This window comes from Fistularia commersonii, chromosome 3 (genome assembly GCF_037954325.1).
Source record: "Fistularia commersonii isolate RoL2024-O1a breed Wild chromosome 3, RoL_Fcom_v1.0, whole genome shotgun sequence".
Taxonomy (NCBI): Eukaryota; Metazoa; Chordata; class Actinopteri; order Syngnathiformes; family Fistulariidae; genus Fistularia; species Fistularia commersonii.
The window spans coordinates 1,815,255-1,832,009 of NC_141286.1; the positions used below are offsets into that span (position 1 = coordinate 1,815,255).

The following is a 16,755-nucleotide window of genomic DNA, read 5'->3' on the forward strand; positions in this document are numbered from 1 at the left end:
TCCCAGCTGACACGCCGCGACGGCGCACCCAAATATTAAAATACTTTTTTACATGCTCTATTGCAACCTTGCGATGCTGCACTTGCATCGGCGCTTGAGAAAGAATGATGTCGATGCAACTGGTTCAGTACTTGCTCAAAAATAATGGAGTGGCTGTTCGAATACACGAGGTTGTGAGTTTCCAGCAGCCGTAAACATAATAAGGATTACAACTGAATTCCCGCTGGGATTGGCACGGATCCCGCACACAGGGATTAGTGGTATTGATAATGTACCAAAGTGATTGATCGTAGATTTTCTTTTGTATCGGTATCGCGATGTATTTCATGTGTAAACACTCCCAATAAGTTGGGACAAAATGGTAACATTGTTGGCAAGCAAAAAAGTAATTGCCTGGTGCATATCTTCATTTTTTCGTCTTTTAATTTCATTTTTGGGGTTTAATTAACTCGATTAATTAATTAATCGAGTTAATTAATTTGGATAAAATAACAACCATGCTTGGGACAAAATGGTAACATTGTTGGCAAGCAAAAAAGTAATTGCCTGGTGCATATCTTCATTTTGTCGTCTTTTAATTTCATTTTTGGGGTTTAATTAACTCGATTAATTAATTAATCGAGTAATTAATTTGGATAAAATAATAACCATGCTTGGGACAAAATGGTAACATTGTTGGCAAGCAAAAACGTAATTGCCTGGTGCATATCTTCATTTTTTCGGCTTTTAATTTCATTTTTGGGGTTTAATTAACTCGATTAATTAATCAATCGAGTAATTAATTTGGATAAAATAACAACCATGCTTGTAGGAAGATTGGAAAAAGACAGCGATCAGAATTAGTAGTGACATAAATGTACTCACAGAATGCGTCGGTAGTTCTTTTCCTGGTAAACCTGATTGATGACATACTTGATGAAGACGCTGAAGTGTTTGACAGCATGACAATGAACGATGTCACACACATCAGAAATCAAAATGGACTCTTCAATTCGGTGTTCCAGATCCATCAGGAACCTAAAAGGATTTAGAAAGCCAAGATCATGAGAAAAGCCTGGGATGTTTACATTTTCAAAGGTGCGTCTTGCTACCTTTCGCTGGCCTTCATGACCTCCTCGATGTTGGAGAACAGGAAGTGCATGTCCGATTGGCTGAGAGTGTTAAACAGCAAAGGGTTTCGAAGAAAGTGGGTCTCTAAAATCTCCAAACTCTTGTAGTAGGATGCCTCTGAGGTGACAAGTTCAAACATGGCCTACAAAAAAGCAGAAGGATCAAGACAATATCTTAGATTTTGTTTGGATAATGAGTTCTTTTTTTGTGCCGATTGAAAAGCCGTCCCATTTTTCTTCATTATTTTCAACGCCTCGGACGAACCCAATGGGAAAGTTGACAGGAACCTTTCAAAATCAGCAAAACCAAACACATGAAAATTGATAAGAACTTTGCAGAAAGAAAATGCTAATTGCAAATTTCAGTTAATTTTAATGAGCTAGTTAACAAGTTAATTCATAGAACTAACCTTCCTCTGGCACCAAAATCAGAGTAAAATATGTGCCAATAAATGTCAAATAAATAATCACATATGATACTTTTTATCTTTGTCTTTGTAAAATTGATTGAATAAATCAATAAAAATACAACAAAACTGAACAACACAACTTAACAAAGCGGGACTCACTATTTTACCCACAAGGATTTATCTATTTTATTTGAATATTTTAACAAGTATTTTCAATTAATATTGAATTTAGAAACTCCTTTTTTTCCCCTTTTGTTTAATTTTGTATGGACGATTACATACAAAATATCAGTACATTTATATGATCATTAATGATTTTAAAGTTGAAATAAAACGCCAAAAAAATTTAATATTTAAATTACAATTGCCATTTTGTTCAATTTACACGATACCGAGTTGGCCTGCGCATAAAAATTAAATAAGAAAGCCTTGGACGTTCCTCTTTGGCTTAAAATGGCAATTTAATAATCCAGTCGCGATGTCACAAACACATGGATTAGGATCTCTGCGTCCCTTAATGACGAGGAGGATCTGATATTAGTGATTTTCGGAAGGTAGAAAGAGACACTGGTGACCTCCTTAATATGAAGGATGAAATAAAGTGTTTTATCAAAGAGCAAACAAAGGTTCCCAACCCAGTTCTTGGAGGGAAGAACATCGTCAACATTAATGTAAAACTGACTCAGCCTCGGTGGTTCAATAATTGTTAAAACTTCCATCTTCATTTCCCGATAACCAGCTCTTGATATTAGCGACGGACAAGAAGTTTAAATAAACCCGGTCCAACTGTTATGATATGAACGTCAACGTCAGGGGTTTTGTTACACTGTTATTCCAGATTGCAGATTCCAGAAGTTTGTCAAGCAACTGCATATAGTTTTTGGAGTTCCTTTTATTTGAAGACCAACTGAAATGAAACACACACATGTAAATCAAAATGCTTTTTTAGGGCTGCACCTTTACGCCACTGTTCATTTACTGTGTGATACGACATTTGGCTACAACTTTTAGCTAGGAAATAAAGGACGTAACACCGCTGTGAAATTTGAAAACAAAACCTTTCGCTTCTGTGAAACAATGGGCTCCGTTTAAGTCCAACTTTATTTCAAAAAATAGGCTTGTTCTGCTTGGTGTCGGACATCGATGCACACCGACGTCGATGCGCCGACGATGCGTCCGCTGGATTTATTCGAGGACCAGCAGGAAAAGCACTGGCTCAAACCCAATTTCAGGCCGTCATTAATGATACGAAAGCATCTTTGCTTTTTCTGCTTTTTGAAATCAGAATGTCCCGAGACGTCGGCCGATCGGGTTCGACATCATGACTTATTTGTCGTTCCGGCCATCGACTGTTGTTTCAACACATGTTCCTTCACGTCTTCACAGCAGAAGATTTGTGGTATGACGGAGGAGTCAAACTAAAAATGTATGCGGTTGCTAAGCGCGCTTTGGAAAAAGTACGAACGCCGGATGAGTCACGATGTTAGTTTTGATCGAGGAAGCTGCACGTCGTCATCGCCGGGTTCATTTCGTTCGCTTCAGCGGCAGATTGGATCCGGGGACGGCGATGTCATCTGAATTCCTGCCAGGCTGCGTTATTCTCTCCGTACAGCCGCGTAACAACTCCCATCGGACTTCAACCTTCTGATTTGTGAGCCTCATGCAGAGATCTCAAACCAAACGTTCCCAATTTTAAGAGAATCTCAATTTTTTTCAGTCAAATTTCTCTTAACTTCTTGGAATTTGAGGTGATTGTTTTGTGTTTTGTTACATCTTGCTGTCAAGACGAGACAGTTATAATGCTATTTTTAATTTCCCACTGTTGTCGTATGAGGTCTTGTGGCAATATAGATTTGATTTAGTGTTAGAAATTTTTTTCAATGCAGATTTCTAGTCATTTTACCAAATTGAGTGTAAAACAGAAGTGAATTTGCTGGTTAAAAGAAGAAAAAAAAAATTAAAACAGCAGTTGGCCACTTTATTTAACCCTCATATTATGTTAAGGGTCAATTTGACCCATTGGGTCAATGGGTGAAATGGGTCAAATTGACCCTTAACATAATATGAGGGTTAAATTGTTAGGAAATTAAAAGTTAAAAAATTATTGAAAATTTGAGTAAAACATGTTTTTTTTTTTTTCCAGAACTACTTGTTTACAAATGAAAATGTTTTTTTTTTTTTTTGTTTACTCACCTCTTGCATGATGATTTCTTTCTGCGGCAGCTGGTTTAGCAAACCACTGGCCTGCACAACATCCAGGTTCTGCCACAGCGTCAGCGACCGCGCGCTGTTCCTGAGCTGCAGTTGCAACGCCGGGGGGGAAATACAACCGGACCCCTGGACCGCCATCCCTGGAACATGACACGGCGAGAGATTCTCTCGCTGCCGCCGCTGCTCGATCTCCTGCTGCTTCGAGGTATCTCTGTATTCCTGATACAAAAATGCTAAGAGATGAAAAAGATGGAGATTTTCTTAGATTATGAAAGCACAGTCTTAACACCAAAAAAAAAAAAAAAAAAAAAGGGCAAAAAATGATTTAGTACGAAGTGATACTGATTTATCATTAAAGCTAGATTCAGAATATATAATGGAACTGGATTTTTTTTATTATTTTTCTATTCTTTTTTTTTTTTTTGGGGGGGGGGGGGTCCAAATTGTGCAGAAAGTTAATTTTGAGTTTTAATTGACTAACAACATATCCGACATTTTTTATACATTTTTTTCACCTCACAACATCATTGCCACTCAATTTAAAATTCATACTGTGGGTTACCTGCACATTAGCATTAGCATAGAGAGGAAAATATTATTTGTTATTATTAGTATTTTCATTAATTTCATTATAACTGATGTGGAGAAGGCAGAGTGGGTAAAAAAAAACATTAAAAAAGAAGAAAATGAAATATATTCATGTTTAAAGATAACTACTTTTGTTTGTGTGTATATTTGTTTATATATATATACACACATCTACAGTGAGTTATTATATAATAAGACTCAAAAAAGGGTATTTTCTGGGTATTTCCTGATTTTATGAGTGTTTCACAGACATGATGATTTCACATGTTTAACGACTGACTGGTTGTAAAAGTCAGTATGGACCTCTGTCTCTCAAAATGAATAATACTTCATATATTTTTATAATATAATTATACTTAATTATAATTAATTATTATATTAATTATGGTTATTATTATAAATTATTATTATATATAATTATCAAATAATTAAATTAATGTGTAAAGATAATTATTTTTGTTTGTGTGTATATTTGTTATATGTATATACGCACACACATATATAGTGAGTTATTATATAAGACACTCAAAAAAGGGTATTTTCTGGGTATTTCCTGATTTTATGACTGTTTCTCAGAAGACAGACATGATGATTTCACATGTTTAACTACCCACTGGTTGTAAAAGTCAGTATGGACCTCTGTCTCTCAAAATGAATAATTCTTCATATATTTTTTATAAACGCAGAGTAAGTATTCATACCTACGTAAAGAATGCTGTCTAAATACTTTCTCCACCATAGTTAAATTGGAATTTTTATTGTGCAGTTGTGTAACGTCTCACCAAACGCACACACCAGAAAATAGTGGCATGGAGAATCAGAGACACTGTTTCGCTAACCAACTTTCAAGAGGGTTGAAAAGTTTACTGATAAGAACTGAGATAATTTTTTTTAATCTGTTTTCTCAGGGAACACTAGCTGTGTCTATAGCAAGAAATAAGGTGACTTTGAACAGCAGTGGCCTGTTGCATAATCTCCCTCAGTCATATACTGCAGATTGCTTTAGTGGGCGTAGAGCTGGATTGTGAATTACATAAGAAAGATTCAAATGGCCCAAAAAAAAAAAAAAAAAAAAAAAATGAAAAAGGATAAAAAAAAATAGAGAACCATATATATCTTTTATGCTCTTGCGGCAATAACAAAACCCAAATAGGAATGCAGCAATCAGAGTCGGCAAATGGTTATCGAGTGGACAATCTGAATTAAACAAGGAGATTAGTCAGTTTATGGAATAAGTGCACGGAGGTATTTAATCTTGCAGAATCAAGCAGGTGCACGCTGTTACAGGAACCACATGGAAATTTACATTTAGAATTTCACATGTGAAAGTGTCAATCATGCTCATGCTGACATAACTAATGTAGGCCGGCTCTGCTGCCGCAGCTCTGGAGGAGGCGAAAGTGGGCGGAAAATGTATTTTCTTGTCTTTTGCAAGTGTTTCCTCACCAATGCTTTTGACGATGTTGAGGCTGTGACAGATTGTCTGGGAGTTTCCTCCATTGCTCAGCAGCCTGAGGAGTCACAACAAGGGATGGATGCAACAGAGATGGAGACAAAAAGAGAAAATAAGGGAGAGATTGAACGCTCCATGCCGGTGATGCAATTCAATGAAAAGACACATGAAGAATATAAATGTTTTTTTTTTTTTTTATCAAACCAAACAGTGAGTCAAAAAGAATATTTTTTTTTCCACTCAAATATTAATATTATTTGTCTTTAAATCCTAAATTGAAATAACAGTCATGTATTCTAAAATATACAGTTGCAAAATATATCAACTAATATGACAATTGCATTTCAGCTGTTACAATTTTTGCATTCACAATACTTATTATTATGTCTCTGTTTTTGGGGAGCATAATATTGCATTTCAAATGACATAAATATTTCACCTTCTTGCATTTTCCTGCCCCCGAAAAATGTCAAATCAAAGGTGCGATCCGAAATCTGCGCGCCACGTCCATCGATTTTTGCTTATTAAAACTACCGTGCAACATTAAAAAGTGATTATTTCATCTAACCTGTTGCCGTTCTCTCGATCTTGTCCACCAGAGCTGGCAAGTTCAGCGCTCATGGTTCTCTTCCCGACCTCCTGTACGTTGCAGGCGATGGCTGTTTGTTCAGACAGCTTGTTTATATCTCCACTGTGGATGTTGTGAGTCCGGTAAGAGATCATATCATCCTTGGAAGCTGCGTGTCGGCTGTTGGAAGAGATGGATACGTCCACACTCTCTCCTCCCACTCCACCTCTTTTTTTATTCAGATCGTCGCTGCTGCACGGAGCATGTCTGTTACTGGCCGCTCCATCGCTTGGCAACACAGGTTTGGAGTGATGGAGCCGTGGCGAGTGCTGAAATCTTTCGAGCACAAGACAAATCCGGTGAGACGAGCGACTTCATCCAGGAACTGAAATATCTCAAATATCCGAGGTGAATTGCTCGGTTAATCTACATTTGTGTAGTTCTCAAAAAAAAAAAAAAAAAAAAAAAAAAAAAAAGATTAATAACAGCGCGGTGTTGCTTTAGCAGCTGCCTGCTCTTCATCTGCCACCACAATTATAATTTCTCAATTTATCTCAAATACTCAATATCTAAAATCACTATTCATCGTCTCCTGCATACGCTCAAGTTTTTCTCCCCTGGTTTCCTTCTTAGTTTCAGAGAATCAAAGATACACTATTCTATACATTCTACATTCTATAAGATACACTATTCAAAGATACACTATTCTAATCTATTTGTCGCGAGGTATCGGCACAATCTGAAAATTTGATCGAGGAATTTTATCAAGCGTTTACTCCAGTAAATCAACACAGCATCGGACTCCAAACACTTATTTACCAAAAAATACCAAAAATAACTCCTTTATATTTTTTTAAATAACCAGTTCATACAAAACCTAGCATAATATACACAATTATGATTATTGTTGTTGTTGTATTACTGTGCACGTTAGAGTGAGACACACAATGGTTGCGTAATGAAGGCGTCTCTGCATACCGGCATCATGATTGTAAGTCAACCGCACAATGAAAGTACTGCTTCTATAACTTGTTCTATGACAACGGTTAAGTGGGAAAGTTCAAACCTGTGATAAAATGGAAGAGAGCGGCGTGAACTCGATTCGGACTGGTTTTCTGACAAAGCAAAAGGAGCTCCGAGAGGTGATTTCCATACTGCAGTGCGGCCCGGGTTGAAATGCACTAAAGTTATACTCTTTCAAACAGAAGTGCAGATATTGTGATGGCATATTATTTTGCACAGCTTTATGGTTTGAACAAATGCATCAGTGTCATTTAGCTGCTCTTTTTCTTGTTCTTGAGACCCGTTTGATTTGAGAGTCAAGGGCAACCCTCTTATTAAGGGGTCACCTTCCGAGTTTCGCAGGATGAGAGCGTTTGGTAAAATGAACTCACAATTCTCAAGTCTGTAGAGCCAAAACACGTGTGCAGTGGCACCAAACATGTTTTTCAAGGCAACATACCATTGAAAAGATCTTTAAACGGCATATAAATATTTTCCAGGTTATAACCCACTCTTAATCATGGAGGCTGTTCTAAGGTGAGTCCTTTAAAAAAATGACATTCCACGAGGGAATGAGGATATTTGGTCACATGGGGATTTTTTTAATGGGTGAAAAAAACACGAGACGTTTAAATCATTTCTAGGCAAATCTTTGAGGCTGTGAGTGCAAAAACAAACAAAACAAAATGTATATATGTATATATATATATATAAATAAAAAATGTATAAATATATATATCATAAAAAATGTATATATATATATTTTTTTTTTTTTATTATTATTATTGTTATTATTTTTTTATTTATACATTTTTTTCTCTGCTAATTTTGAAACGTATGAGAGGGACTTCCCAGGAACTTTCTAGTTTCATATAAATTGTCTCGTGTTGAATGAATTTGTGCGTGTTATACTTTCTGTTCAGACTTATGTAAAAACGCTAATAAGGAAATTGGATCAAATTCAGTGAAAGAAAATTACTTCATCCCGTTTAATATAATAAGAATTTATGTAACAATTTATCTGTATATGTGTTCATAACTGTGCAATACTTCATAACAGATTCATGCACAATATTTTTTCATACTCTTGGGCACTCCTTATCTTTCACTTGTTACTTAAGACACTTTATAGTTTATTTGTATTTTTATTCTCCCCTTCTTTTTTACTGTTTATACAATCTTCTACTATTATTTATTATTGTTGTACTTTTCTTGTAACTCTGGCACAACAATTATTCTTATTCTTATTCTCATTCTTAATGTGACTTTGGTAATGTGAAAATCTTTATTTTGTTTGTCATATATGGAGTGAATATCTTTTAAATTGATATTTAGTGACATTTCACTTGCTTTTCCCTTCAAGTCCAAGTAAAACTTGATGCCGTTTTCTACTTGGATTCAGAGATACAAGGTTAGAACAGCAAGGATGAATGATGTATCTACTAATATCAAAATAGCAAACACTACATTTTCAGAGAAAAACCAAAGCTTTTATCACCCCAGTGCTGTTAGCATGTTCATCTGTCATTGGAGGTTGTGGTTGCAACACGGACAAAAGAGCTTTTACCCACTTGGTCATATCAATGATTGCTAATCTTTCTCCTCCTTGTGTGAAGAGAAAATGTAACACCCAGTTGTAAAAGGAAGTTAAAATATAACTAGAGAAACGCCGTCTCTCAATACAGTGCACGGTGTCATTAGACTGCCTCGACTTATTGTTGATAAGCTTCCGTTAACAAGAATTACAACTTATTTACCATCATTTATGGAAACAAATATTAGACGCACTACAAGCATAACATGAAAGGGTTTCCAGCGCTTTTTGTTGAATGTGTACAATGTGGAAACGTGTTTCCCTGGACAATGTAATTCTTACTTTGTTGTCCACTATGTGTTTAGATTTGTATTGACAATAAATAGATTGTGTAAACATTATTATAAATGTGATCAGTGTTGGCTGTTCAAACTTATCATAATGTCTAATAATTGTATTGACAATAAATAGATAGTGTAATCATTATTATAAATATGAACAGAGCAGGCAGTTGATATTTATAATAATGTCTGATCATTGGATTAACAATAAATAGATAGTGTAACCGTTATTGTAAATATGAGCAGTGTTAGCAGTTCATATTTATAATAATGTCTAATAATTGTTCTGACAATAAATAGTGTAAGCATTATTATAAATATGATCACTGTAGGCAGTTCATATTTATAAAAATGTCTCATAATTGGATTAACAATAAATAGATAGTGTAAACATTATTATAAATGTGATCAGTGTTGGCAGTTCATATCTATGATAATGTCTATTAATTGTATTGACAATTAATAGATAGTGTAAACATTATTGATCAGTGTTGGCAGTTGATATCTATAATAATGTTTACACGACCTATTTATTGTCAAAACAAACCCAAAGGCTGGACAGCAAAGTAAGAATCTCACAGTGCAGGAGAAACGGTTCCACGTCGCACAAATGACAATAAACTCTCTCAATCTTGAATCCGTGTCGGGAACTTCACTTTTGTTATATTTCTTTATGTAACCTTCTGCTGGCTTCTTTCTCATTTTCGGGTCATTTTCCGTCACCTCCCCGCTCTCCAGCGATGCACTGACCTTCACTAAATGTGCAGTCAATAAGAAAATCTGCAGCTGGCCAGCTGGCTGTGCTGAAACAAGCTGCGCGTGAATTTGTATTTCATGTAGAGGTCGAGGTGTCGGGTTTGGCCGGCAAGCTATGTAGACTGACCGTCTGGCTCTGGGTGATAAAGGTGATTTATGCGATGGGGATGAGGACGGCGCTCCATTTGGTGAACCTCGCTCGACACCGGGACCGGCGGAACCTGGAAGCAGAAAAATAAAAGAAATATCTCTGTCATCCGACTGCAAACGTGACCGTCTGACGGGCGTTAATTTGACTTTTATGATTTCAAAAGACTTGAAACCTGTAACCTTGTGCCGTCAAAATGATATTAATATGTCCTGTAAAGCGTGGTTTGTTTTGGCGGAGAAAGAATGCAATACTGGATGATTTTGCATGACGAGAGACGGCTATTTAATACGCATTCTCTTCCGAGGTCCAACCCGTGCAGGTAGTTATTACGGGAATATAAAACATGCACGGATATGTTTGGGCGCTCGTCGCATCTGGTTTTAGCTACATGAGCACGGCAATCTTATTTTAAAACAGAAAACGTTCACGTAGATTAACACAACGTACTGTAGGGAAACATGATCGTAAAACTTGGCTTAAACAGTAGAGAAAGTGAGGTTTTCTTTCATGCATGATTGCATATTTGTCAAAAATGAAGATAAGATAAGATAAGATGAGATGAGAACAACTTTATAAATCCCGAAGGAAATTGTTGTGCCAGAGTTTCAAGTAAAACATAACAATAATAGATAATAGTAGGAAGGAGGGAGAATAAGAAATACAATAAAATATTACACCATTACACTTCACCATTACAAAAAAACATTTATTTTATGATTTCATGAAAAATTGGAAGGAATTTCTTTCTGACTTTTGATGCTTTTGATGCTTTGGGCTGGTTTTTTTTTTTCAGCTATTTTTTTCTATGTGATTTCCAGGCGACGTCTTGCAATGTTTCCCCTGTTGCTGGCTGACAAAAGTCCTTTTCTGACACTGTAACATTTTGTTCCTATTTGACGCGTCAGACTGTCGTACGTTCATATTTCATGCCAGATGGACGTTTAAGTCTGCATTTCTTCCGGTACACAATGAGAAGATAGTTTTTATCGAGTGTGTCAAGTCTTTTGGTGTCGCTTCATGTCAATCCACCGGCTTCTTGCTCGACCTACATTCATCCATCTCTTGCCACATATTTTAAATCTGGATCTTCACAACATTCTTTTTCTATTTAACTATTGTTTTGCTGCATCGTGTCAAATGGGTGTATTCTGTGTAATATGAAGGAGGATTTCCTGAAGCAAAGTATTGTTTACATGATTAAAAGTCGCAGTTAACCATGGTGAATCAAACAGTCCCGGTTGTGTACAATTTTAATAAAACAATCAAATTGGCTTTTGTTGTAAGCAAATCTGCACAAGATATCCAATTATAAATTTACAATTTTCACCAAATTTCACCAAAGAGGGAGATAATAGATGGATGGTTGCAAAGTGCTCTTCTGATGTGCACCTGCTGAGCTTGTTATAATCAGGAAAGCAACTAGGAAATGGCAGACAGGTTAGCAAAGCTGGCTGTTCTCGGACAAACAAGTCTGACGTGTTGAAGAAGTGAAAATTCAAACGCCGAAATATTCCACTGGATTTTAACGTCGGTGTCGAGGTGAAAAGGTATGACGGCGTGAGATTGCCCAGAGATGGGAGACATGTTTAGATAGTGTGAGCGGCCTTTTTAAATATTGTGCAAAAGATGTCAGTTTTGTCAGAATGTAAATGCGTTCAGCGACAGTTTTTGGACGACCACATTTAAATGACACCACGTTAAATTTTGGATTCCCCCCTCGTGCTGATATCAGCCCGACTGCGAAACCACCATGAACTGGTTTGGAAAGTAATCTAAAAATTGTTTATAAAATTGTTTAAAAAAAAAAAAAATTATTAAAAATAATAACAATAATAATAATAAAAATGAATAAATAAATACATAAAAAATTAAATATATATATTTATGTATAAAACATTCAGTTGCTTGAAAATATAAAGAGCAAATTTTCCATATTTGGATTTAGACTTGTTCCAGTGGGTGTTTGACCCGAATTTTTAATAAAGAATGATGAAATAAAAATGTGTTTCGTGTTGATCCAAGAGACAAATTTAACCTCCGTGTCTATAAATGCTTTTTGTTGATTTTCTTTGAGCCTTCTTGCTAACACCTCGAACCATCAGCTGTCCAGCATTAAAACAGCATGTGATCAGCTGACATGTTTCTATTTATTCCACTAATGCAGCAGCAGAATCTCCCGCTGGTTCTGCATGTTACTGTAATCCCTGAGACTCAGAGTGTGTGTGCATGAACCCCCGCAGAGAGTTTATTACTCTAACTTTGGCATCCATTTCTGTTTGAAACAGTTTTGGAATTTCATTTGGAAGACCGGCTGCGAAGACTTGTCAAAAATCTTGAAATAAAAACCTTCCGAAGCATCTCAATAAAAGGCATGTGACACTATATGTCACTTGAATTTTAGTTGGGTTTATCATTAATAGAGTTTTATGACAAGGTTTGTGCAAGGCATCCTGTTTGTCCTCCACTGCCAAGAGTGAGTGTCTGTGTGTGTGTGTGTGTGGGTGTGTGTGTGTGTATGCTTGTGTGTATAATGTCTATTGTTTTCACTTCCTGCTATTCTTTCTTTTTTCATTTATAGCTTGACATTAATAACATTATCCTCCATTGTCTCATCAGATGCAGTAGGTCATAAGATGATTATCTGAAATTTGGTATGATTAGAAACATCACACTCAAGTCAAAATGATAAAAAAAAAAAGAAAAAAAAAACTGAAAATTAAATTAGGTATTTTTTTTGGTGTTGGTATTTTTTGTGAAAAAAAAAAAAAAAAATCAGAGGCAAATATTCAGTCAGCTTATTGTCAATTTCTCCACATGTGCTGGACATGCAGAGGAATTGAGATGTTTCTCACGATCCCATGGTGAGTATAAAGTGCACGCAAATATAGACTGATATTTGAGTAGCAGCGGAATTGTACAGTTTAGTGCTAATTATTATTAGTACTATTATTATTTAGTGCAAATATTATATCAATTTCTTACTTTTATATATTTTTTTAAATGTCCTTGGGTTGAAAAACAGACCAAGTTACTAAAACCTCAGGTCAATCAAATACTACCTGAAGAAAAAAATCAATTACATAAAAATAAAAGAGCTTCCCATTAAAACCACCTGAAAGTGGTGAGACATAAATCTTCCCACTTCTATTGTCCTTATCGCTTTCTCTTTCTCTATCTCACATTCTCTATCGCTATCTCCGCCTTTATATGTTCTTTCTCTCTTTCACATGTTATTGATTTAGTAAGTAGATATTTTTTTCAATATTCTTGCCATTGCATAAAAGTAAAAAGTGAGGTATCTCAATTGACAAGAATCCTGCTAGAATGAAATTGTTATTTTGTTATTTTTCCAGCGCGTGATGTAATGATCACACCGGAATAACAGAAGAAATTACATATGTGGTTTTTCATCGTCATTTAGGATATTCCTGTTTTTTGGAGGGAGGGGGTTGTTTCCCGTCTAATTTTCTACTAACCAGTTGTAGGTAAAAGTGGTAGAAGAAAAACATCCACACACTTTTAGCACATTGCTGCACACATTTGCACAACTACAGATAGCAAATGTGTGGATTTCTGTGTATATCTTTCAATCCGGAGGTCTATTTTGTGTTGTTAAGTTCAAATCTGTTCAGCTGTAAATCATAGGCTTGACACCCCATGTTCTCCACACTGCAGAAGTATTTTTATTAATGCTTAATAGCTAAATAGATTTCTTTAAAAACTCAGATACAGTGTTTCCTTCCATTCCCAAATCATATTTGTACAAATGGAGCTAAATCACTTGCACTTTTTTAAAGCCTCTTGTATCTTTTATAAATGTTCATCTCAGAAATATGTAACATATTCCAGGAGCAAAGCTATAAATCACAAGCTGCATGTGTGCAAAGGTTGCAAAGACGTGCTCACACATGCAGAATTGTGAAGATGATGTCATCATTTACATCATCGACGCCCTCTTGCATGCTAATAACGTGCATGTTAACTTGCACGTTAATAACAACAGACTAGAAAGTATGAATATTTATCGCATATGGTCTAAGAGGGTGAAACATATGTAGCTTGACAGAATAAAAGATGCTATTACGGTAAATGTTGTGTTGAATTGAGGCAGTTTTGGATTTATCAGTTCATTCACTCACTTCTGAGTGACTGTCCATTTTTCTTGCTGGAATAACAAATGGCCATGTTTGCATTTGGTGAATATTTTATGCCCATTTCAAACGGAGTTTTGTCTTTCAAGCAGTCTTTTCTTCCCCAAATGAAATGATTTCTGAATCGATTACTTCTCAGCTCTAAGTAAATCACTGACTATTTCATAAATTTACCAATAATATGTTTTTTTTTTGTAACTCCCTTTAATTAGCTGTGATTTATTTTAAATTTTCTCTGGTAGCAAGTTAAATCTCTGGCATGTAAAAGCCTGAGGATGTCATCTCAGTGATGAATAAATATCCAGTCAATTCATTCGTTATTCCAGAAAAAAACCCAATGATTGAATTAATCATAAAAATGACTTGTTACAGCTCTGTCTTATACACCTTTTTTTTAACTGTTTGTTATTATGCATGAAGGTCTTCAAAGAAGCTTTTCAAAGATATACCAAATCACATTTTATCGTGTTAAAATGTGAAAAAAAATGTGCAAAAGTAAACAAAACTGCTTTATAAAATGTTGGCCTTGGGATTTTGAGTTATAAATATTTCAGTCAATACAAGGAAGATTGCATAAGCAAATTCACAAAAAATATATCTAAATAGAAACAAGACAATTGGAAACGGAAGAGGAAGAAACTGAAGAAAACCACTTTGACTTTCTTTGATCCAAAAAAAAAATGGTTGTGACTTAGATATTTGATAGGCGATTAAAAGCAATCATATAATGATAAACGGTATCGATTGACAAGACCTCATCGTGTTCTCGCTCTTTATAGTTTCATGCAGCTGCTGCATGTAATTCAGGATTAAGGTCTAACTTTAAGGTGAACTTATCTCAGCCGCCGAGCAAAGTCCAATATCAGACATTTCGAAATGAATACAGCTGTAAGAACATATAAAACTGCAAAACTAATTTTTCACATATAAAGTCCCGAGAGCATTTTCTTTCTGTCTATATGAGACCGTCCATTAATACTTTCCAGACAACTTCACTTCGCTCCGCAATATCAACAACCGAGTTCTCACACTCGGGGCCGAGGTCAGATGTTGACGTGGAATGTTCACCTATTACTCACACAATAGTGTCGTTTAAAAGGAACCAGTTTCTCAGGTTGTATTTATTTCTTCTTGTTGTGACTAAGGGTCAGCCTTCTCTCTGGAAATATTTACTAACACCAAACTCTCACCGGATAAAGATGCAACGAGCAGGGAAATCAAAAATTGGATGGTTGAAGCATCCGGAAAGGTGTGGGAATGACAGTATCGGGCAGGAAACCGTGCCTGAATTTCATCGCCGACAAAAACGCACTGTCTTCTACTGCAGTAATAAAAGATTCAAATGAAAGCCGACGACCAAACAAAACTACCGGGATGTTATTTTCAATCATGGAAATAGACTCTCCCTGTAGAACTCTTACTTTCAGATTGCTCTGAAGCTGCCAGCCTCTTCTTTCTCATTGAGCGGTAAAACCGTGAGTTCCTGCGGATTGGTTCCCGGCTCAGACCCACTTTGGAGTCGTCATCATCGTCGTCGTCCTCGTGGCTGTGCTGCACGGCGACGGCTGAGTGCTTCTCTGGACTTTCCTGTGACTTTGTCCCCCATTTGAACCCCCTGAATAGTGCAGTCACAGACATGGCGAAGGGAACTTCAAATTTTTCCCCCTTTTTTAAAAAAAAAAAAAACAAGTCCACAAGACTTCAATTACAACTTGACCAAACCGGGCAAATGTAATCCGTCGGAATTAGCCGAAATCCAGCGGCAAATCCATGCCTGAGAAGGGTTGGAGTTCAGAAATACGTCCCGCAAATTAGTGCCGTGACACAGGTTGTCGAGGCAGAACAATTCAAATCTGCGTTTCGCTCCTGGCGTCGCGTAGTCGTATACACGTCTGTCACTGCAACAAGACCAATTTTCTTATTTCTGCCTAGAGCTGCAGTTATTGCACATATGACTCCCCCTTTCTCTCTCTCTCACTCTTTCTGTGCCTGATCTTTGTCCCTCCTCTGTTTGGCTTCCTCCCTCCCTCCCTCCGTCCTTCTCTCTACACCACCCTGTTACATGCTGACATTCCTCAACCCAACCTGGCAAGCCTGTCTTCACCCTGAACCACGAGCTGTTGCCGAACCTGAAAAGTGACCGAACGACAAGCAAACCGAAATCTCCCCTCGCTCTCAAGGTTTATTCCAATTATCCCGGATGAATTACGAGAAGTACGGCAGCGGTGTGTGTGTTGTTTCCTGTGTGCCATGTCTCTGATCCCTCTGAGCCTTGGCCCCCATACAGTACGCCGAGCTTTTCTTCAGTCAGCTGACAACAAAAGTTTAAAGTTCACTAACTCTGCTTTTACTGCAACAGAATGAACCTGATGGTGTCGCCTTTTAATAACATGGGCTGCAAAGTAAAGATCGTTTCTTTTTGCACGACGTTTGGAGCGCTTCTTCGGGCGCCTAACGAAAATGTTACGGTGGCGCCATTTT

At 36.5% G+C, this 16,755-nt stretch overlaps 1 protein-coding gene across 1 annotated transcript in view; it reads right to left on the reverse strand.

The window, feature by feature from the left end:
- The window catches only part of ngef (neuronal guanine nucleotide exchange factor), a 34,955-nt gene extending 18,675 nt beyond the window's left edge, over positions 1–16,280 (reverse strand). Inside the window, exons 1-7 of the mRNA XM_086141176.1 lie at positions 15,696–16,280; positions 10,100–10,193; positions 6,340–6,675; positions 5,765–5,829; positions 3,713–3,963; positions 1,092–1,252; positions 865–1,017 (exon numbers count right to left, since the gene is read on the reverse strand). Of these exons, the coding sequence (XP_085997302.1) occupies positions 865–1,017; positions 1,092–1,252; positions 3,713–3,963; positions 5,765–5,829; positions 6,340–6,675; positions 10,100–10,193; positions 15,696–15,912 (1,277 nt within the window). The 5' untranslated portion in view covers positions 15,913–16,280. The remainder of the gene's footprint in view (positions 1–864; positions 1,018–1,091; positions 1,253–3,712; positions 3,964–5,764; positions 5,830–6,339; positions 6,676–10,099; positions 10,194–15,695) is intronic.
- Positions 16,281–16,755: the final 475 nt, after the last annotated feature.